Here is a 16,687-nt window from a genome sequence, read left to right on the forward strand (position 1 = left end):
TGTTAAACGCTAATTATTGCGGTTCAAGAAGGCGGCTCACCACCATCTTCTCAAGGGCAATTAGGGATGGGCAATAAATGCTGGCCTTGCCAGCGATGCCCACATCCCATGAACAAATAAAAAAAATTTTAGGCTATGAATCCAGTATAGTTCACAGCTCAATACACCCACTCTAATGTTTTTTCATAATTGGTCCACTTGGGCCCACAGGAGGAATCGTGTCAACAGGAATGCTAGTATAAAGTCAACAGGCTTCCCAAAACTGGAGATCTGGCACCAGACATTTCACACAGATGACTGATCATAATCAGTAGCCCACATTTCAGTAGACATCTCAAATATGAATCAAATTAAAAATGTAATATTTAAGTATTTCCCACTTTCCAAAATGTTCCACAAGTAGAAAAAAATTCAGATTTTCTAGCTGATTAAGTAAAACATACATTTCTATAATCTGTAATCAAATAGACCACCAAAATAGAAGCTTTTCTCCTTTATTTCCACTCTATCCACAGTGCTAGACTCAGTCCAGACTTGTTCATTTTAACCAGGCTGCAAAGTTAGTAAACATTCCATTTGCATGACTCAGCATTAGAAGAGATGCCATGAGTAACAAAAACAATGGGATAATTCTGCCACCATGATTTCAAAACCATGAAATACCGTAACAGTACAAAAATGCAAGATTACAAAACCAAAAAAAACTTAATACAAAGAGCAGCTCCCTAAAGCCATTTCAAGATCACATCGTCTTCATGTCAACTTCTGTTCAGTTTGCCTCGTCCTTTGAAGCCTCATCAAAGTTTTCAACAAGATCTACAAGAAACAAGAGTCATCATTTAGGTAACAGAAACCAAGCACTGTGTACAGAACTTCTATATTGTAACAGCCACTTGGACTTTTCCCCCTCCAGCGACCATTAAGTATGAACATTAATGAAAAACTATTCTATGTACCAGGTTACACTTCAGCACATATACGTATCCAAAATTTTAATGTCTGACCTGCTGCCTTTAGCAATTCTCTCTCAATTTACTTGTTGGTATTTTAATTGTTATTTGGGTATTATGCAGACAGTGCTGTGGTGGTATTTACATATTTGGGCAGTATGACCAGGCCTTTTAAGTACTTCTGCTCGTCCCAATAATAAAGGCTACATTTGAGATAACAGTTCTTGTTAGGTCACTTGGGCTTCACCCCATTGGTACTAATATGAACTCTCAATTTTTCATTACCTGGAACTTCATCATCATCATCCTCACCAGATGCAAGTGGTGCTTTGCTGTCCACAGCTGCAAACAAAATAATTTATTTAGTGGAAAAACTATGAACATCACCACACACAATTCACTGTAGTTATCCTTTAAGCAAACTCTCATTTGGCAGATAGGTAACCACTGAAGTGTAACTTACATTTGCTACATACTGAAACGGATAGAAATAGAATCATAGAGCACAGAAGGAGGCCATTCGGACCATTGTTCCTGTGCCGGCTCTTCGAAAGTTATCCTATTAGCCCCCCTCCCCCTGCTCTTTTCCCGACAGCCCTGCAAATTTTTGACTTTCAAGTATATATCCAAGTCCCTTTTGAAAGTTACTATTGAATCTGCTTCCACCATCCTTAAAGTCAGTGCATTCCAGATCATAACTTGTGGTGTAAAAAAAACTCTCCTCATTTTCCCTTTGGTTCTATTACCAATTACCTTAAATCTGTGTCCTTTGGTTTCTGACTCTCCTGCAGTGGAAACAGTTTCTCCTTATTTACCCGTTCAAAATCAGTCACAATTTTGAACATCTCTATTAAATCTTGTTAACTTCTCTGCTCTGAGAAGAATCCCAATTCTCCAATCTCCCAACATAATTGAATTCCCTCATCTCTAGTAACATGATTTATTTTCCCACAACTAAACCACAAGATTAGCATTACTTTACAATCACTGCTGAATAACAGTTCCAAAGCAGCTAGCACTATCCAATAGCAAAAGGGACCAGGCAAACTTCAAACCACCTTTCTTTACAGCAAAGCAGGTTACAACCAATGAGTTACTCAAATTATATAGGAAAATGCAGCCAATGTGCACTTGGCAAAGTTCCACAAAAGGCAAATAAATGAATGGCCAGATAATCTATTTTTGGTGTTGCTGTTTCTTGTCTCCTTTAAACAGTGCCAGTAATCTTTTATGTCTGCCTGGCAGCAGGTAGACAAGGCTCCAGTTTAATGTCTCTGCCAAAAGACTGCACCTCCAACAATGCAGCTCTCAATCACTAATCCACTGAAATGTCAGTCTAGTTATGTATTCAAGTCCATAGTGGGGTTTAAACTTCTGACTCAGGCAAGATTGCAATGAACTGAGCCAAGATGACAATATGTTTCATAATCATGTTGAATTTCTGAAAACACAGGTGACTGAGCTTACACAAATAAACTTAATGAAAACTATATACATAAACAAAAAAATTCCACAAAATCCACTGTAGTTTTAAAAAATTCTTGGAGGTACAAATATGATCACGGTGTAGTATACTCACGTTGTTTAGGCAGCGACTCCGCCAGCCGCCTCAAACTGGTCAGACTATCAGCTCCAAGTTGGTTCAGGATACTGGGCAGCATCTCAGTCAGCTGTTTAGTCTCTGCATGTCCTGTTATTGTAAACGTATTTGCAGCAAGCGATGCCTGAACTTTAGGATTATTGAAATGGATGACTGTTCCCTGGTTTGTGAACATATTAACCTGCAAGAGATTTTAAAGTATTCGCTGAAATGCAAGAATTTTGTACTGAAAAACAAAAATCTTTTACAGTTGCACAATGCAACTTAAGCCAGTCTTTGTACAAAGGCCTATAACAAACCAATTATTGATGGCTGTAGGAACACCTTGATTCAGTTATTGATTCCAATATGGGTTTTAAAATTTCACTGGCAACTCCTCACTCTCACAATTTCAATTGTACTACAAAGCTATTCCCCTCAACTACTGTGTATGGTAGCAAGTTCCACATGCTAACCACTCTGGTTAAAGAAGTTTCTCCTGAATTCCTTATTGCATTAATTAGTTACTAACTTATATTTATGACCCCTAGTTTTGGACTCTCCCACAAGTGGAAACATTTTCTCTACGTCTACCCCATCAAACCCATTCAGAATTTTAAAAATAATTTTAACCACGACTGTAGAACATTGCCTCTTCAATTCCTCCAGCAATCTTTGCGAAACTCACCTAACACTGTGAACTCACTGCCCATATGTTCTTTCGTCGAATGTCTACAACTGGAGGGGAGGCATCTCCAGGCAATCACTGGGCAGAATTCAAAGCAACCAAGGAGCGAAGACTGCTTTACACAGTGAATCACTAAATCCGCTCAGTGGATGTATCAGCTTATTCCTCAATAGCGATTATTGCAATGCATGTATCCTTTAGTGCAAGAGTTGAAATATCATTCAGTATCCTGCTCTAACGCTATAATAAAGACATCTCATTTTAAAAACCCAATTTCCCGTCATTGGAAAGGCAGTATCAGCAGTACCCCAAAAATATATGAAATGAAATTTTTTTTTAAAACAAGAAAAAGTACATCAGGGTACTATCTTCAGCTATTTCCTGATCAACACTGGGAGCTTGAATTATCAAACCACACCAATACATCAGTTGTGTGTATATTAAATCAGCCACCCTGTACTCCCCCCACCACCCTACCAGCACTCACTGCTTAAAACTGGAAGGGGGGGCAGGGGAGGGAGGGAGAAGGGGAAAGAAGAGAGAAAAATATCAAAGGGATGCCAAAATTGGTACCATTCCATCTCCAATATATACACTTACATTTTTTACACCATTAGTTTTTAACAGGGCAGTGGAACTGTAGTCTGATTTTAGGGGAGAAAACACTTAAGTCCCAACATGTACCACAGGATCCAACTAAGTGAGGATCACTTGATATGCAAATACATTTTTGTGAATACCTCTTCAATACCAGAAATATTATTCACACCAAGCTTCTTTAAAGAGAATTGGAGCTTTTTGTCATCTGCTGTTGCTGTTCTGTGTACAACCTTCTTCTTTCTGCGGGCAGTACCCTGGGTACAAAAACAAAAATAATTACACGATTTAATTTAACATTTACTTAAATTTGCTAAATTCAGACATTAACTACTGAAATATTACACCTAAAATACCCCTTCTATTTGCTGAAAATCAACTCTACATTTCAAACAAGAACACTAGCGATTGGACCAAATGATTTTCTTACTTCCAGGCTGAAGGTAGAATTCAAAGTGCTGCATTTGCCAGATCAAATATGATTGCAGAAACAGATTTTCAAGGTAAGTGAACAGATGCAGTGTGTACCATCTACAGGATGCACTGCAGCAACTAGCCAAGGCTTCTTCGACAGCACCTCCCAAACCCGCGACCTCTACCACCTAGAAGGACAAGGGCAGCAGGAACATGGGAACACCACCACCTGCACGTTCCAAGTCACACACCATCCCAACTTGGAAATATATTGCCGTTCCTTCGTCGTTGGGTCAAAATCCTGGAACTCCCTACCTAACAGCGCGGTGGGAGAACCTTCACCACATGGACTGCAGCGGTTCAAGGTGGCAGCTCATCACCACCTTCTCAAGGGCAATTAGGGATGGGCAATAAATGCTGGCCTTGCCAGGGACACTCACATCCCATGAACGAATAAAAAACATTTCTGTGCCACCTATCCACCCTCTCAAGTTTTACCTACTCACTTAGAGTAAGATAAATTATGGAGAAAGTCTGAACTTTACTAGTCCACAGTTCACATTGATACTTTATTGTACAGCTGGCCAAGGATCAAGTTGAGCCTTGAGAATGAGAAGAGATATCCATTGCCAGTTCTATTATTCTTGGAGTAGTCATCATTTTGGTTCTACTATAATTCAGTTTTGATTCCCTTCTTTTCCATGTACATTTCCACAATTTCTCCTCCACTCAAGAGCTACAAGGTCCTCTACTTGGTCAGTGTTCAATGAAGGTACACATAAGGATAGAAAGTTAACATGCCTTTTTGGGCATGCAGGGCTCTAACCAGTCAGTGGAAATACTGTTTCTTACAGTGGTTCAGTTCACTTTTGCAGCATAAACAATTGTAGTAAAATCTCCTCACCTGGCCCTGGCTGAAGCTCCATTACATTGGGTACAAGAGCTCACATCATTAACTCATTTTGCTGCTTTCCTGTCAGTTAATAATGCAGGATATAACAGACAAAATAATCACTCTCTCTGCTACACTATGACAACTGACAACAGAAGCATAAATGTTACAACAGACTAGCGAAAACAGTCAAGATATGGATGCTCCTTATGCAAGCTTTTGACGAATAATTTGTGCACAAAGGGTACAGTGAACACTTTAGTGCAGTTGCTGATTGTGTTCTGTAATAGCCACAAAACATTGGTATCAAGGTCTGATCATTTTTTATATATTGAAGACCCTAACATCCATATATAAAGCAACAACCAGTCCCAAACCATCTACTAAACCAGTGTTAACCAATACATTAACCACTAGCCAGATGTGGATAATTGCAGTTTTGATTAATAAATGAGCAGCAGACAATTGTTAGGCATGTAATCTCAATGTTCGCATTCATGTGTTGTATGCGTGTTCTTTAACCTTTTTGTGCGTTTGTTGGTAAAATGTTAAGACAATAAGAGCGTACGAGTGTTTTATTTCCTTGGTTACTGAATGGTGGCAGATGTTTGTTAAGTACACACACACACACACGAGAAGTACATTTACCTGTATCGAGAGTGTGTATGCACGGCACTTTCTACTAAATTAATGCACGTGGCTAAGAACGGTGCTGCCGTAGCCACATCTGTGGCTAATTAACAATTTCTATTGGACAACTGTAATAAGACATTTCTGAACAATAATTCTAAGAATGAATTGCAGAACTTTATTGAACCTAGACAAGTATGCTTTACTTGCATATTTAATTTTGATGGGATAATCTGAAAATTCATTTTCATGAATGTAAGAAGTGGAACGATCCAACCCTCAAACTTTAGAAGACTGGACAGAAAACTTCTCTTTTATCTAGGGCACCAGCATCGCCAAATATCTCAAAACTGAAAGATACTGGATCAAAAGATTAAGTGCCCAAACTAGTTCTTAGTAACATCAAGCAATAGATATTTAATCTTTATGCAGAAGTTATAGCAGTTACATGCATATTTTGAAGAGTGTTTAATTTGCAAGAGAAATAAGATGTAACATCCTAATCAGTAGCATTACCAACAAGGTGTACAATCCAGAATCTTTCATACGCTAACATGTAAACAGCATCTACATTGGTTATCATTAGCAGTTACGCTACTTGCACGACAGCACATAAAACACGCCTGGGTCTTAACAGTTCCTCCTCCTTTCCTTTGACAAGAATACGGTTACAAGACAATGAACATATGATTTCAGGTGCAACCACTTGAAGGCAAACATAGTAGTAATCACTTTAGACTATTGACAAAATTGATGACATAAAAGTACACAGTTTAGGAAAATTCTCTCCCTTCCCTGGGTCACCCTGTTACTACTACCCCAAGCCACTTCTACTGCTCCAAAATCAGCTCACTTCAGGGTGACTTGTCTCAATATGTGAGACAAGAGACCAGAAGCAAAAGCAGTGACACTAGCATAAAGCTGCATTCTATGATTTTTGTGCATATTAGGACTGCACGACACTGTGCAATTTTTAAAGTTACTGCATTTAAGATAATTTGATTCTGACAAGAGTGCCATCATGCACAAAGGCATATCAAAGCAGTTAGCACAGCATTAACTAATTTCTGTATACTACCATGTTACAACCGAATACCATAGATCATTTTTGCCAACCCTAATTTCAATTATTTGTTTATAAGAGAACGCAACAAGGCTAGAAAACTACAGAAAGAACTGCTGTGGAATTATGCAACCTCATCCAGCTCCCTGTGCTGTACCTGATACATAAAACTTAGGTAGAAAAACATGACTGCATATAGTACAAATGATTGCTCCTTTCATTAACTGCTGTAAGTTACTCAAGATCATACTGACCCAAACCAATGCATCAGGTAAACAATATTTCAGGTCACACCACAGGTTATCTACACATAACAGATGTGAACTGTAGCCTTATCGGTAAATCCATTGTGCCATTATTGTGCTTCTTAATCATCAGATACAAAGTTTCTTGGCATTTTGGAAACGGTAGAATACAAACAAATCTTTTTCTAGAATGCTAACCTGTTTTTTTAAAAAAAGTCAATAGACGCAGTGTATTTCCAGCATATTCAGGTTTTTCCTCTAAACTTGCACCAAGTCCCGTTCACCTATCACCCCTGTGCTCGCTGACCTACATTGGCTCCCAGTCCGGCAACACCTTGATTTTAAAATTCTCATCCTTGTTTTCAAATCCCTCCATGGCCTCGCCCCTCCCTATCTCTGTAACCTTCTCCAGCCCTACAACTCTCTGAGATCTCTGCGCTACTCCAACTCTGAACTATTGCACAGCCCTGATTTTCATCGCTCCACCAGAGCCTTCAGCTGCCTCAGCCCATAGCTCTGGAATTCCCTCCCTAACCATCTCTCTCCTCCTTTAAAATGCTCCTTAAACCCTACCTCTGTAACCAAACTTTTGGTCACCTGTCCTAATATCTTCTCCTTTGGCTTAGTGTCAATTTATGTCTAATTACACTCCTGCGAAGCGCTTTGGGCCGTTTTACTACATTAAAGGCACTATATAAATGCAAGTTGTTCATTATCTGATCATTTTTTCTGATTTGTAAATTCTACCCCAACGCCATTAATTTTAGATGAAATAATTTTGTTGCGACCTTATTTTTTTGTGCAAAATAACAGTCTCATTCAAACTAAAACAAAGTTAGGCTGAAATAAACAGAACTTTCTTCTCAAATTGCTTACCTTTCCACCAATGCGCACTTGGGCTTGCAACTTGGCTAGTTTTTCTTGATTCATGATTGTTTCTTTCATCTGAAAAAACATTACACAAAGTCTAAAAACATTGAGGTTTAACATTCAAACAATTTATCATTCCCTCCAGCTACAAAAATGTTACCCTTAAGTTCACCTCATGCTTGGACATACACTAAGTTTACACTCCCAAACTGAAATCCAGAACAGGCAAAACTGCTGAGACATGTCCCAGGAACAGTAGAATCTGTACAAGGGCACCAGGGGCAGTCAAACCAACCACTACTACTCAGGTTGTTGGGAAGTCGGAAATGTAATCATATGTACAGTCGGGCAGCCATGTGCAGTATCGGATTTCTGCCAAGTTATCTTACTTTCTGAACTTGAATATTTAGTTTTGTTCCGACGTGCACACATATGATTAATTAGATAGCTAACCATAATATACATATTCTGATTATCCAGCTAGAATCTTAACGCAAATTCAATTTGTTCGTTGCAGGATCGAACGTATACTTTTATACGATAATTCAATTAGAAAAACAAGCAGACATAATCTGGGGAGATATGTCTCAACTCCCAACTGAATTTCCTCGTGTTTGTTGGGTGGGAGAAGAGATTCTAATAGTACAAAAAATAAATTGCAACATGTAGCGAAATATAGAAGTGCAACTTCCACAGTTCTTCAACGAAGGAACGATTTCGGGAGGATTGCGTTCAAATCCGTTAAAATAATCGTATGTCAGGAGAATATGAAATTTCGTCACAGGATTAAAAAAACATAAAAACTCATTCATTCGTGAAGACCCGCTCTCCATTGGGGCGCAGAGTGCGGGCCTGATCCCCGCCCTGGCCTGGTAGGATCGGATCCTCACCCTGGCCCGGACCTCGCCAGAGATCGGGCCTTTATCACCTCGAGTTGTGGAGTTACAGAGACTTAGACCTGAAGCAAGACGGGCGGGGGGAACGTTTTCTGCACAGAGCGGGTCACGCACGATCAGATACTCGTCCTGTAACCCAGGCCGTGGCAACAACATGTCCGCAACGCCTGGGCCCTGGCAGGTTGACAAGCACATCCCTTCGCCGCCCCCGTCCGGCCCAAACCTTCCGCCTCCCCGCCCTACTGAAAGCTCGATCACTAAATTACCTTGCGTGGTGCCCGACTCCCGGGGCCGTGGCGGTTACCAAGCGTCAGAAGCTTCGCACCGACCGACACGACTTAAGACACACACGAGGCAACTAGCAAGATGGCTGCCAGAGGGAGAGCGGATGTGACGATCCGGGACATGACACCGGAGAGGAGAGGGAAGTGGGCCTGGGCCTGATGTCATAGCAACCATAGCCCGCGGAAGAAAGGCAGTGCACTGCAAGGTTGGTCTGTCCAGTTTACCTAGTACAGTGACCCCTTGCACCGTTGTTTCACACTTTGGACTTAATCCTATGAAAATAAAACACGTATGTCCTGTCTCAATTTAATTGGAGCTCGTCAAATAATAATCTCAACAACAGGCGAGCCCCTCCTTCCTTCTGACATGACATTTTACCTGAGGAAGCCTCCGAAAGCTTGTGAATTTAAAATAAAATTGCTGGACTATAACTTGGTGTTGTAAAATTGTTTACAATTCCTTCTGACAGATGAGGGAGGCCATTGAACCCATAGAACTCATCCTTACTCATGAGCCCATAGTTCTCCTCTGGAGCATTAAACTGCCTCATGAATGATTCCAGAGTTTTTGCCTCCAGTACCCTACCTGGAAGATGATTCCAGATACGAATCATTGCGTGAAGAAGTACTTCCTTACATTAGTCCCGAACTTGCCCTTCTGACGAAAAATATGAGCTTGAAATGACGACTGTCTTCAGTTTAGGTTTTAAAAGTGTGAAACAACAGTAGGAGGAGGCACTGACCTGTTGTCTTTGTCCAACCTTTTCTGCTTTTGTTTCATATTTCCAGCATTTAGCTTTTTTTCAGTTTGTATTTATGCCTCTTGACCTGCAGATGTCACTTATCTTGAAAATAGTGTTTAGAATTAATTTTTCCATAATTGTATGCCTCTATAGGATTCCCTCATTTACATTCTTGTTGCATTTATATGACATCTTTCGCATCCTCAGGACATCCCAAAAGCAGTTTGTCGCCAATTTTGGAGTGCAGTCGCTATCATTTCGTAGGCAAACAAATCAGCCAATTTGCATACAGATGATGTTGGTTGAGGGATAAATGTTGGCTAGGACACTTCCTTTTATGGTTTAACATCTTATCCAATAATGGATTACTCCAATACTGCATTGAAGTGTAAATCTGGATTTATGTTCTGTAATACTGGGGTTTGAACCCACAACCTTCTGACTCAGAGGCAAGAGTATTTACCACTGAGCCATGGTTAGCACTGAAAAAATTGTATAGACCAAATTTTTCTCACCGTCCCTCATAGTTCTGTCCTTCAGGTATTAGCCTCATAACTGTTATTTGTACTACCCCAGGACTTGGCAACCAGAATTAAATAAAGAATTCAAGGTATGGTTTGACCAGAGCACTGTAAAATGTAAGTATTTAAACTTGTGTTAGCTGTATTAACAGCTGCTCTGCAGTGACTGGCATGCTAACTATTGAGTCTACTATCATTCGCACTCTTTTCCACCCTCTCCATTTGTTTTTCCAACTAATGGATCTCCAGTGAAATTTCTTATGGTAAATCAGATCATATGCAGATTTAATACTGACAGGAGCATTATATCATGTAAAGCACAAAAGTACAATTCTGCTGCTAGGGCTAAAGTTTGCTTGTCTGTTTAATGCCATAGACTCCAATTGCTCAGTATCATCTGCAAATTTGACCAAATTACGTTGTACTTCTGAATCCAGATTGTTTATATAGATAAGGGACCCTTTTGTTTGTTCCTGATTATGACCGGACCTCCATTACTTTGCCAGTATTTGATGCAAAACTAATAGATCTGTAATTACCAAGGTTTATTCTGTTGCACGTTTTGAAAATAGGTACTGAGTTGGCTTGGTTGTAATTTATAGGAACTGTCCTCGTGTTCATCAGCTCCCTCATGAATACTTCAGTACTTTATAGATTTTGGCCTTGAAGTTCCGGGAGTCCTGCTGTGCCAGTAGAAGTGTGGCAGAGCAGAACTCCTGGCACCTATCGCATGGATGCAGAAACTGTTCTAAATTGTTAGGAAATAGTCATTTAAATACTTGGGGTGGGTGGCCTGCACCTGTAAGGGTGTATCAAAGGCACTCACCTCAAGAGCGGCCAGGGAGGGGCTAAAGAGGAACCTTGATTAAAATTTAAAATGCTCCTATTGCCACTTTTGGACCTTTTCCTAGTGCAGTCATAGGGCCTTTATTAGGCTTTGAACGCACTTGTCAACTCTCAGCTGGTGAGAGTTACATTGGGCATAAGTGGAGGAATTCCATGGGTATCCCAGGAAATCTCTGCCAACTCACCCATTGACATGGCAAGGGCGTGGGTGGAGATCTTGCCTGCACCCACCGCCACTGAAATGCTGGGAACTGGAGTATTTAAAGGGCCATTGCAAGCATGGATTTTGAGGGAGAAAGGAGGAATGTGCAGAGATGCTGCATCGCAGGTGTAAGGCAGCGCCCCAATTTAGCGACTCATCTCTGGAGTTGTTACTGGCTAGTGTCAGGAGCAGGATAGAGATAATATACCTGGCTGACCGGAGGAAGCGCCCTACTTCTGCCACCAAGAAGGCTGGCTGAAGGTGGCAGAGGAGCTGAGCAGCAGGAGCACGGTGGCAAGGTTGTGGGTGCAGTTCAGGAAGCATTTAAATGACCTAACCAGGTCAGGAAAAGTAAGTGCAGTTACTGATTCACCTGCATCCTGTACATTACCCCCCCCCCCCCACTCTGTCTTGCCAAGCCTACTCTATCACATCACTCCTCACACCCACTTAAGTCTCATCATCAACTTACCTTCACTTTCTGAGCACATCCTCACCCTCCCATTTATGAACCTACCACTTCCACTCACCCCAATCCTGATGCAATGTGATGAATCTGTCTGATAGTCACCCTCTGATACATCTGCTTCATTGTCAGCCTCACCCACAACAATGCATCCATTGAATGAACACGTCACCTTCACTCACTCACACATTTGTTCTTTCTCCCCTTGTAGAAGGGAGCGCAAAATGCACGGAAGAGGAGTAGGACTGGAGGGGGCCCACCACAAATAGTGGCCCCGATAGAGGCGGAGGAGGAGGTGTTGGATCTCAGCCACACAATTGAATGCCTGGCCATCGGAGATGGCGAGACTGGCAACCCCAGACGACAGATGACAGAAGTTTAACATCCTTCCCACACATCATGAATTGATGTTGCACATCTCAGGATGCTGGTCGCTACGTTACTTCTGCAATGATTCTTAATATTGCTGTATGTTCTCTTCCAGGGCCTTCAAGGAGTGCTGAAGAGGCCGACAACGTGGATGAGGGCAATTCCTCAGAGGAGCTCTATGCCTCTGAGGGCACACCGTCACATCATAGCGAGCCATGCACCAGCGCAGATACTCACACCTCAGTGGGTCCTATTAGAGAGTTATTTGGGTTGTCACCTGATGATTCACCACGCACAATTGAGCACGATCAGGCACTGGTGGCAGGGGCAGCTGTGGAGATTCCGCATCGGTTGGTGCACTCCTCTTCAAGCTCTGCTCAGCTGGACACAGATGCTGAACCCCGGGGGCCATCCTTGAAAAGGAGAATAATTGAGGTACAGATGCACCTTTCCGACACACTGGAAGACGTGCCATGCACACTCTCCGCAATAGCAGAGAGGATGGAGGAGTCCACCTCCAGCATTAGTGGACTGGTGGCACAGGTAAGTGCGGGAAAGTGTGCAACGGAGAGAATGGCAGCCTCCAGTGAGCTTCAAGCACAGCTCACAAATGAGTCCATTCAAGCCCTGACAATGGCCGTGCGGACTCAGGGTGACCAACATTTTGCCGTCTTAAACAGGCAGACCGAGACATTAGAAATTGTCTTACAAGGCATCATGGACGTCCTCCAAGCTGTTGTCCAGCAGAGTGGTAGGAGTGATGTGGCCCTGGCCCAGGAGAGAGATGATGGCAAAATAGACATGGAAGTGGGGACTCCACTCAAAGCGCTCCCATGTCTCACCCGTTGCCCCCCTCTTAACAGTATCCGCAATGTTGCCTCCTCTCCAGATGCCCGAGTCTGCCCCTGCACAGATGCAGGTGGAGCAGTATTTGGCGCGGCCCACACGAGCTCCAAAACCCAGAGGGCATAGGCCGAAAGCATCTCAGCAGTCAGGGCAGGGATCTGAGCAACCTGCCACTACCTCTGCTGAAGCCACAAGGGATGCACCACGTAGAAGTAGTAGGAAGAGGAAGGCAAAGGTTTCTTGGTCGCCAAGCGTATGCATAAGGGTGACTGACTAAATACCATAGAATCATAGAAAGGTTACAGCACGGAAGGAGCCAATTGGCTCATCGAGTCCGTGCCAGCTCTATGCAAGAGCAATCCAGCTAGTCCCACTCCCCTGTCCTATCCCCGTAGCCCTGCAAATTTTTTCCTTTCAGGTACTTATCCAGTTCCCTTTTGAAAGCCATGTTTTTCATTTCTCGTTTTTTTTTGACATCGAGCCACATAAGGAGCTATTAGGACAGGTGACCAAAAGCTTGATCAAAGAAGTAGGCATTAAGCAGTGTCTGTAAGGAGGAGAGAGGGGCGGAGAGGTTTAGGGAGGGAATTCCAGAGCTTAGGGCCTAGGTAGTTGAAGGCACGGCTGCCAATGGTGGAGCGATTAAAATCAGGGATGCGCAAGAGGCAAGAATTGGAGGAACGCAGAGATCTCAGAGGGTTCTAGGGCTGGAGGAGGTTACAGAGATAGGGAGGGGCGTGGCCTTGAAGCGATTTGAAAACAAGGATGAGAATTTTAAAATCGAGGCAATCCCGGACTGGGAGCCAATGTAGGTCAGCGAGCACAGGCATGATGGGAGAACAGGACTTGGTGCGAATTAGGATACGGGCAGCAGAGTTTTGGATGAGCTCGAGTTTATGGAGGGTGGAAGATGGAAGGCCGGCCGGGAGAGCATTGGAATAGTCCAGTCTGGAGGTAACAAAGGCATGGATGAGGGTTTCAGCAGCAGATAAGCTGAGGCAGGGGCCGAGACGGGAGGTGGAAGTAGGCGGTCTTGGTGATGGAACGGACATGAGGTCTGAAGCTCATCAATAAATGTCATACTTGTCACCACCACTGCCACATCTTGTCCATTCTTGGGTCCCTTTTGTGAAAGCACCCTTGCATGTCCTTCATCATGAACAGCAATACTTGATGCCACCCATTGGGCATGTTTACAAAGGGTGTATGTGTGGTTGTAGAACTGTTTTGTGCAAACAGGTGGGGGGGCTGATGGTGGTGGTGGTGGTTGTTCCAGGTGGTCTGAGTACTTCACTTCCTTCACTTTGCAGATGTCCTTATGAGAATCTATCAAATATGAGTGACTCCCTGGCATCACGAACAGCCAGGTTTGCCGCTGCTCTGCCGATGGGTTGCCCATCGTCCTCCTTCTCCTCCACCTCCTCCTCCTCATTTTCTTCAATGCTGATGGCAGGTGCAGATGCTTCATGAGTGCATGGGACCTAATCCACCTCTAACCCGCACTGTTGAGCGGTGTTGTGCAGGAAGCAACACACGACTATTATTCTATACACCCTCGCCTGTGAGTACTGAAAGGATTCCCCCAGATCTATCCAGGCACCAGAAGTGCATCTTGAGCATTCCTACGGCTTGTTCAATGTCAGACCTGGTGGTGATGTGACTGTCATTGTACCGCCGCTGTGCCTCGCTACTGGGGTTTCTCAGCGGTGTCATGAGCCACGTCTATAGGGGTTGTCCCTTGTCTCCGAAGAACCAGCCCTTAAATCTATCTTGTGCGTGGAAGAGGGCCAGGATGTTGGATTCATGCAAAATGAAGGAATCATGGCAGCTGCCACGGAATTTGGCACACACCTGCAGAAACCTCTTCCGTTGGTCGCAAACCAGCTGTGCATTGATGGAGTGATATCCCTTTTGGTTGATGAACAGTCCTGGCTCATGTGCAGGTCCTCGGATTGCTACGTGTGTGCAATCAATTGCGCCATGTGGGAAGTCAGCCAAAGAGTGGAAACCCACTGCCCTCTCAGTCTGGCTGATGTCGTCGTTGACGTAGTCGGATGCCCTGGCAAACAAGCCACTTGTGACCTGTCATATATACTTATGTGCAGACAATTGAGAGATCCTGGTGATGTCACTGGTGGCATCCTGGAAGGATCCGGAGGCAAAGAAATTGAGGGCACTTGTGACTTTAACTGCGATGGCAATGCATGGCCACCAGGCCCATCCGGGAGCAGCTCTGCTTGAAGGAGCATGCAGATGTCTGCGACCACCTGGCGACTCAATCTGTGCCGTCGTAGGCACTGCTCCTCAGAGAGTTCCGGAAAGCTTAGCCTCTGTTTGTAGACCCATTCACATGGGTAGTGCCTCCTGCGACCTCGGCCCCTCCGTTGGTCCCCTCTGTGCTCTTCTGCAGGTCCTTGTGGTGGACCTCTGACTTGTGGAGCTGCAACTCCCAGAACTGCAGTCCGTGCCTGCTGCGGATGGTGATGTGCCTCCTCCTCAGATGTACTGCTGAATATATCCATTGCGGCCCCCCCATTCTGATGGTGTCAGTTTGAGGGGGTCCAAAACGTAGGTAAATATTTGTGAGCACAAGAAATCTGATTGTGAACCAAGAAATCTCAATCTAAGCACAAAGGACTCCCAGCCAAAGGTTTGTCTGAGAGAACTGATTGCCCTGCTGCAAAAACTCACCCTTTTTTCACATATGTCAATCACTGGTTTAAAGATCCAAATGGGTACTGGTTGCAACTCACCTCTGTTTCCATGGCGTGTTTCAGAGGCTACGGGAGAAAGGTTCAAATCACAAAAATTTAACATCTTTAACTAGTTTAAATACCTCAATTGGCCTTTAAGGCCGGCGGGATGTCCGGGTTTCAGAAGCGTCTGGGTCAAACCCGGAAATCAGCACGTTGGAGCCGGGATGTGGTCCTGCTCCCAAAACCGACAATTTTCACTGCTCACCCACCCCCAACTCACCCGTTCTTCGGGATTAAAATTTATCCCCATGTATTTGAACGCACATTCTCTTGAATATTAGTCCAGATCTCTGGATTACTAGTCCAGTAACATAACCACTGACTACTGTACCCCAGTGGCCCTTCCCCTGTTTGTCTTGCATCTTCCCCCTCTCCTTCTCTTCTCCCCTTGCCTCCCTCCTCTTCCTAATTTCTTCCTACATCCCTTTATACATCCTCCTGTTCTTCCCTTCTTCATAGTTTTTCTCCCTTCTTACCTCTGTATTTCTGTCCCCCCTCAGCTTGTTGTCAGTGGGAAAATGTTAAGCATTTTTAACCTGTCTCCCTGGAATTCTCTGGAAAGAAGGATTTATTTTTTCCCCTCCCAGAAGTTGATATTTGAAACATTTATTTATATATTCTCCCCCTTCAGAAACTTGTCTGGCTCTCTTTAAAAGTTAAGGCCATTCCCATCCAGCAGAGGATGCTCACGGGCCTGTTCAATTAAAAGAATTCAGTGTCAGAAGCATAAGGAAGTGCTTCCAGCAACTATGGTCTGAAATGTACCCTGCAAATACTTCTCTGCTCTTCCAATTATCTTCTTTTTGCCACATTGTGGATGAAGAATCTCA

The 16,687-nt window shown here is 43.4% G+C and overlaps 1 protein-coding gene and 1 non-coding gene across 2 annotated transcripts; both read right to left on the reverse strand.

Annotated features, from left to right (window-relative positions):
- Positions 1–478: 478 nt before the first annotated feature.
- Positions 479–9,224, reverse strand: btf3 (basic transcription factor 3). Its single transcript, XM_067982730.1, has 6 exons — positions 9,091–9,224; positions 7,935–8,003; positions 3,958–4,071; positions 2,530–2,731; positions 1,236–1,292; positions 479–816 (listed from the first exon to the last, which is right to left on the reverse strand). The coding sequence occupies exons 2-6, from the start codon at positions 8,001–8,003 to the stop codon at positions 770–772; spliced, it is 489 nt and encodes a 162-aa protein (XP_067838831.1). The 5' UTR covers positions 9,091–9,224; the 3' UTR covers positions 479–769.
- Positions 6,002–6,134, reverse strand: LOC137321310 (small Cajal body-specific RNA 24). The gene has a single exon (XR_010962778.1). It is a non-coding gene; the product is annotated as a small Cajal body-specific RNA 24 (non-coding RNA).
- Positions 9,225–16,687: the final 7,463 nt, after the last annotated feature.

The sequence above is a fragment of the Heptranchias perlo genome, chromosome 4 (genome assembly GCF_035084215.1).
Source record: "Heptranchias perlo isolate sHepPer1 chromosome 4, sHepPer1.hap1, whole genome shotgun sequence".
Taxonomy (NCBI): domain Eukaryota; kingdom Metazoa; phylum Chordata; class Chondrichthyes; order Hexanchiformes; family Hexanchidae; genus Heptranchias; species Heptranchias perlo.

Bases quoted from the DNA above. Each gene is read 5' to 3' on its own strand.
- btf3 (XM_067982730.1), bottom strand. From the start codon at position 8,003: ATGAAAGAAACAATCATGAATCAAGAAAAACTAGCCAAGTTGCAAGCC. The intron at 2,732-3,957 runs GTATTCACAAAA...AATCTCTTGCAG, and splicing joins ATATTTCTGGTATTGAAGAG to GTTAATATGTTCACAAACCA. The intron at 1,293-2,529 runs GTGAGTATACTA...TTTTGTTTGCAG, and splicing joins GGAGTCGCTGCCTAAACAAC to CTGTGGACAGCAAAGCACCA.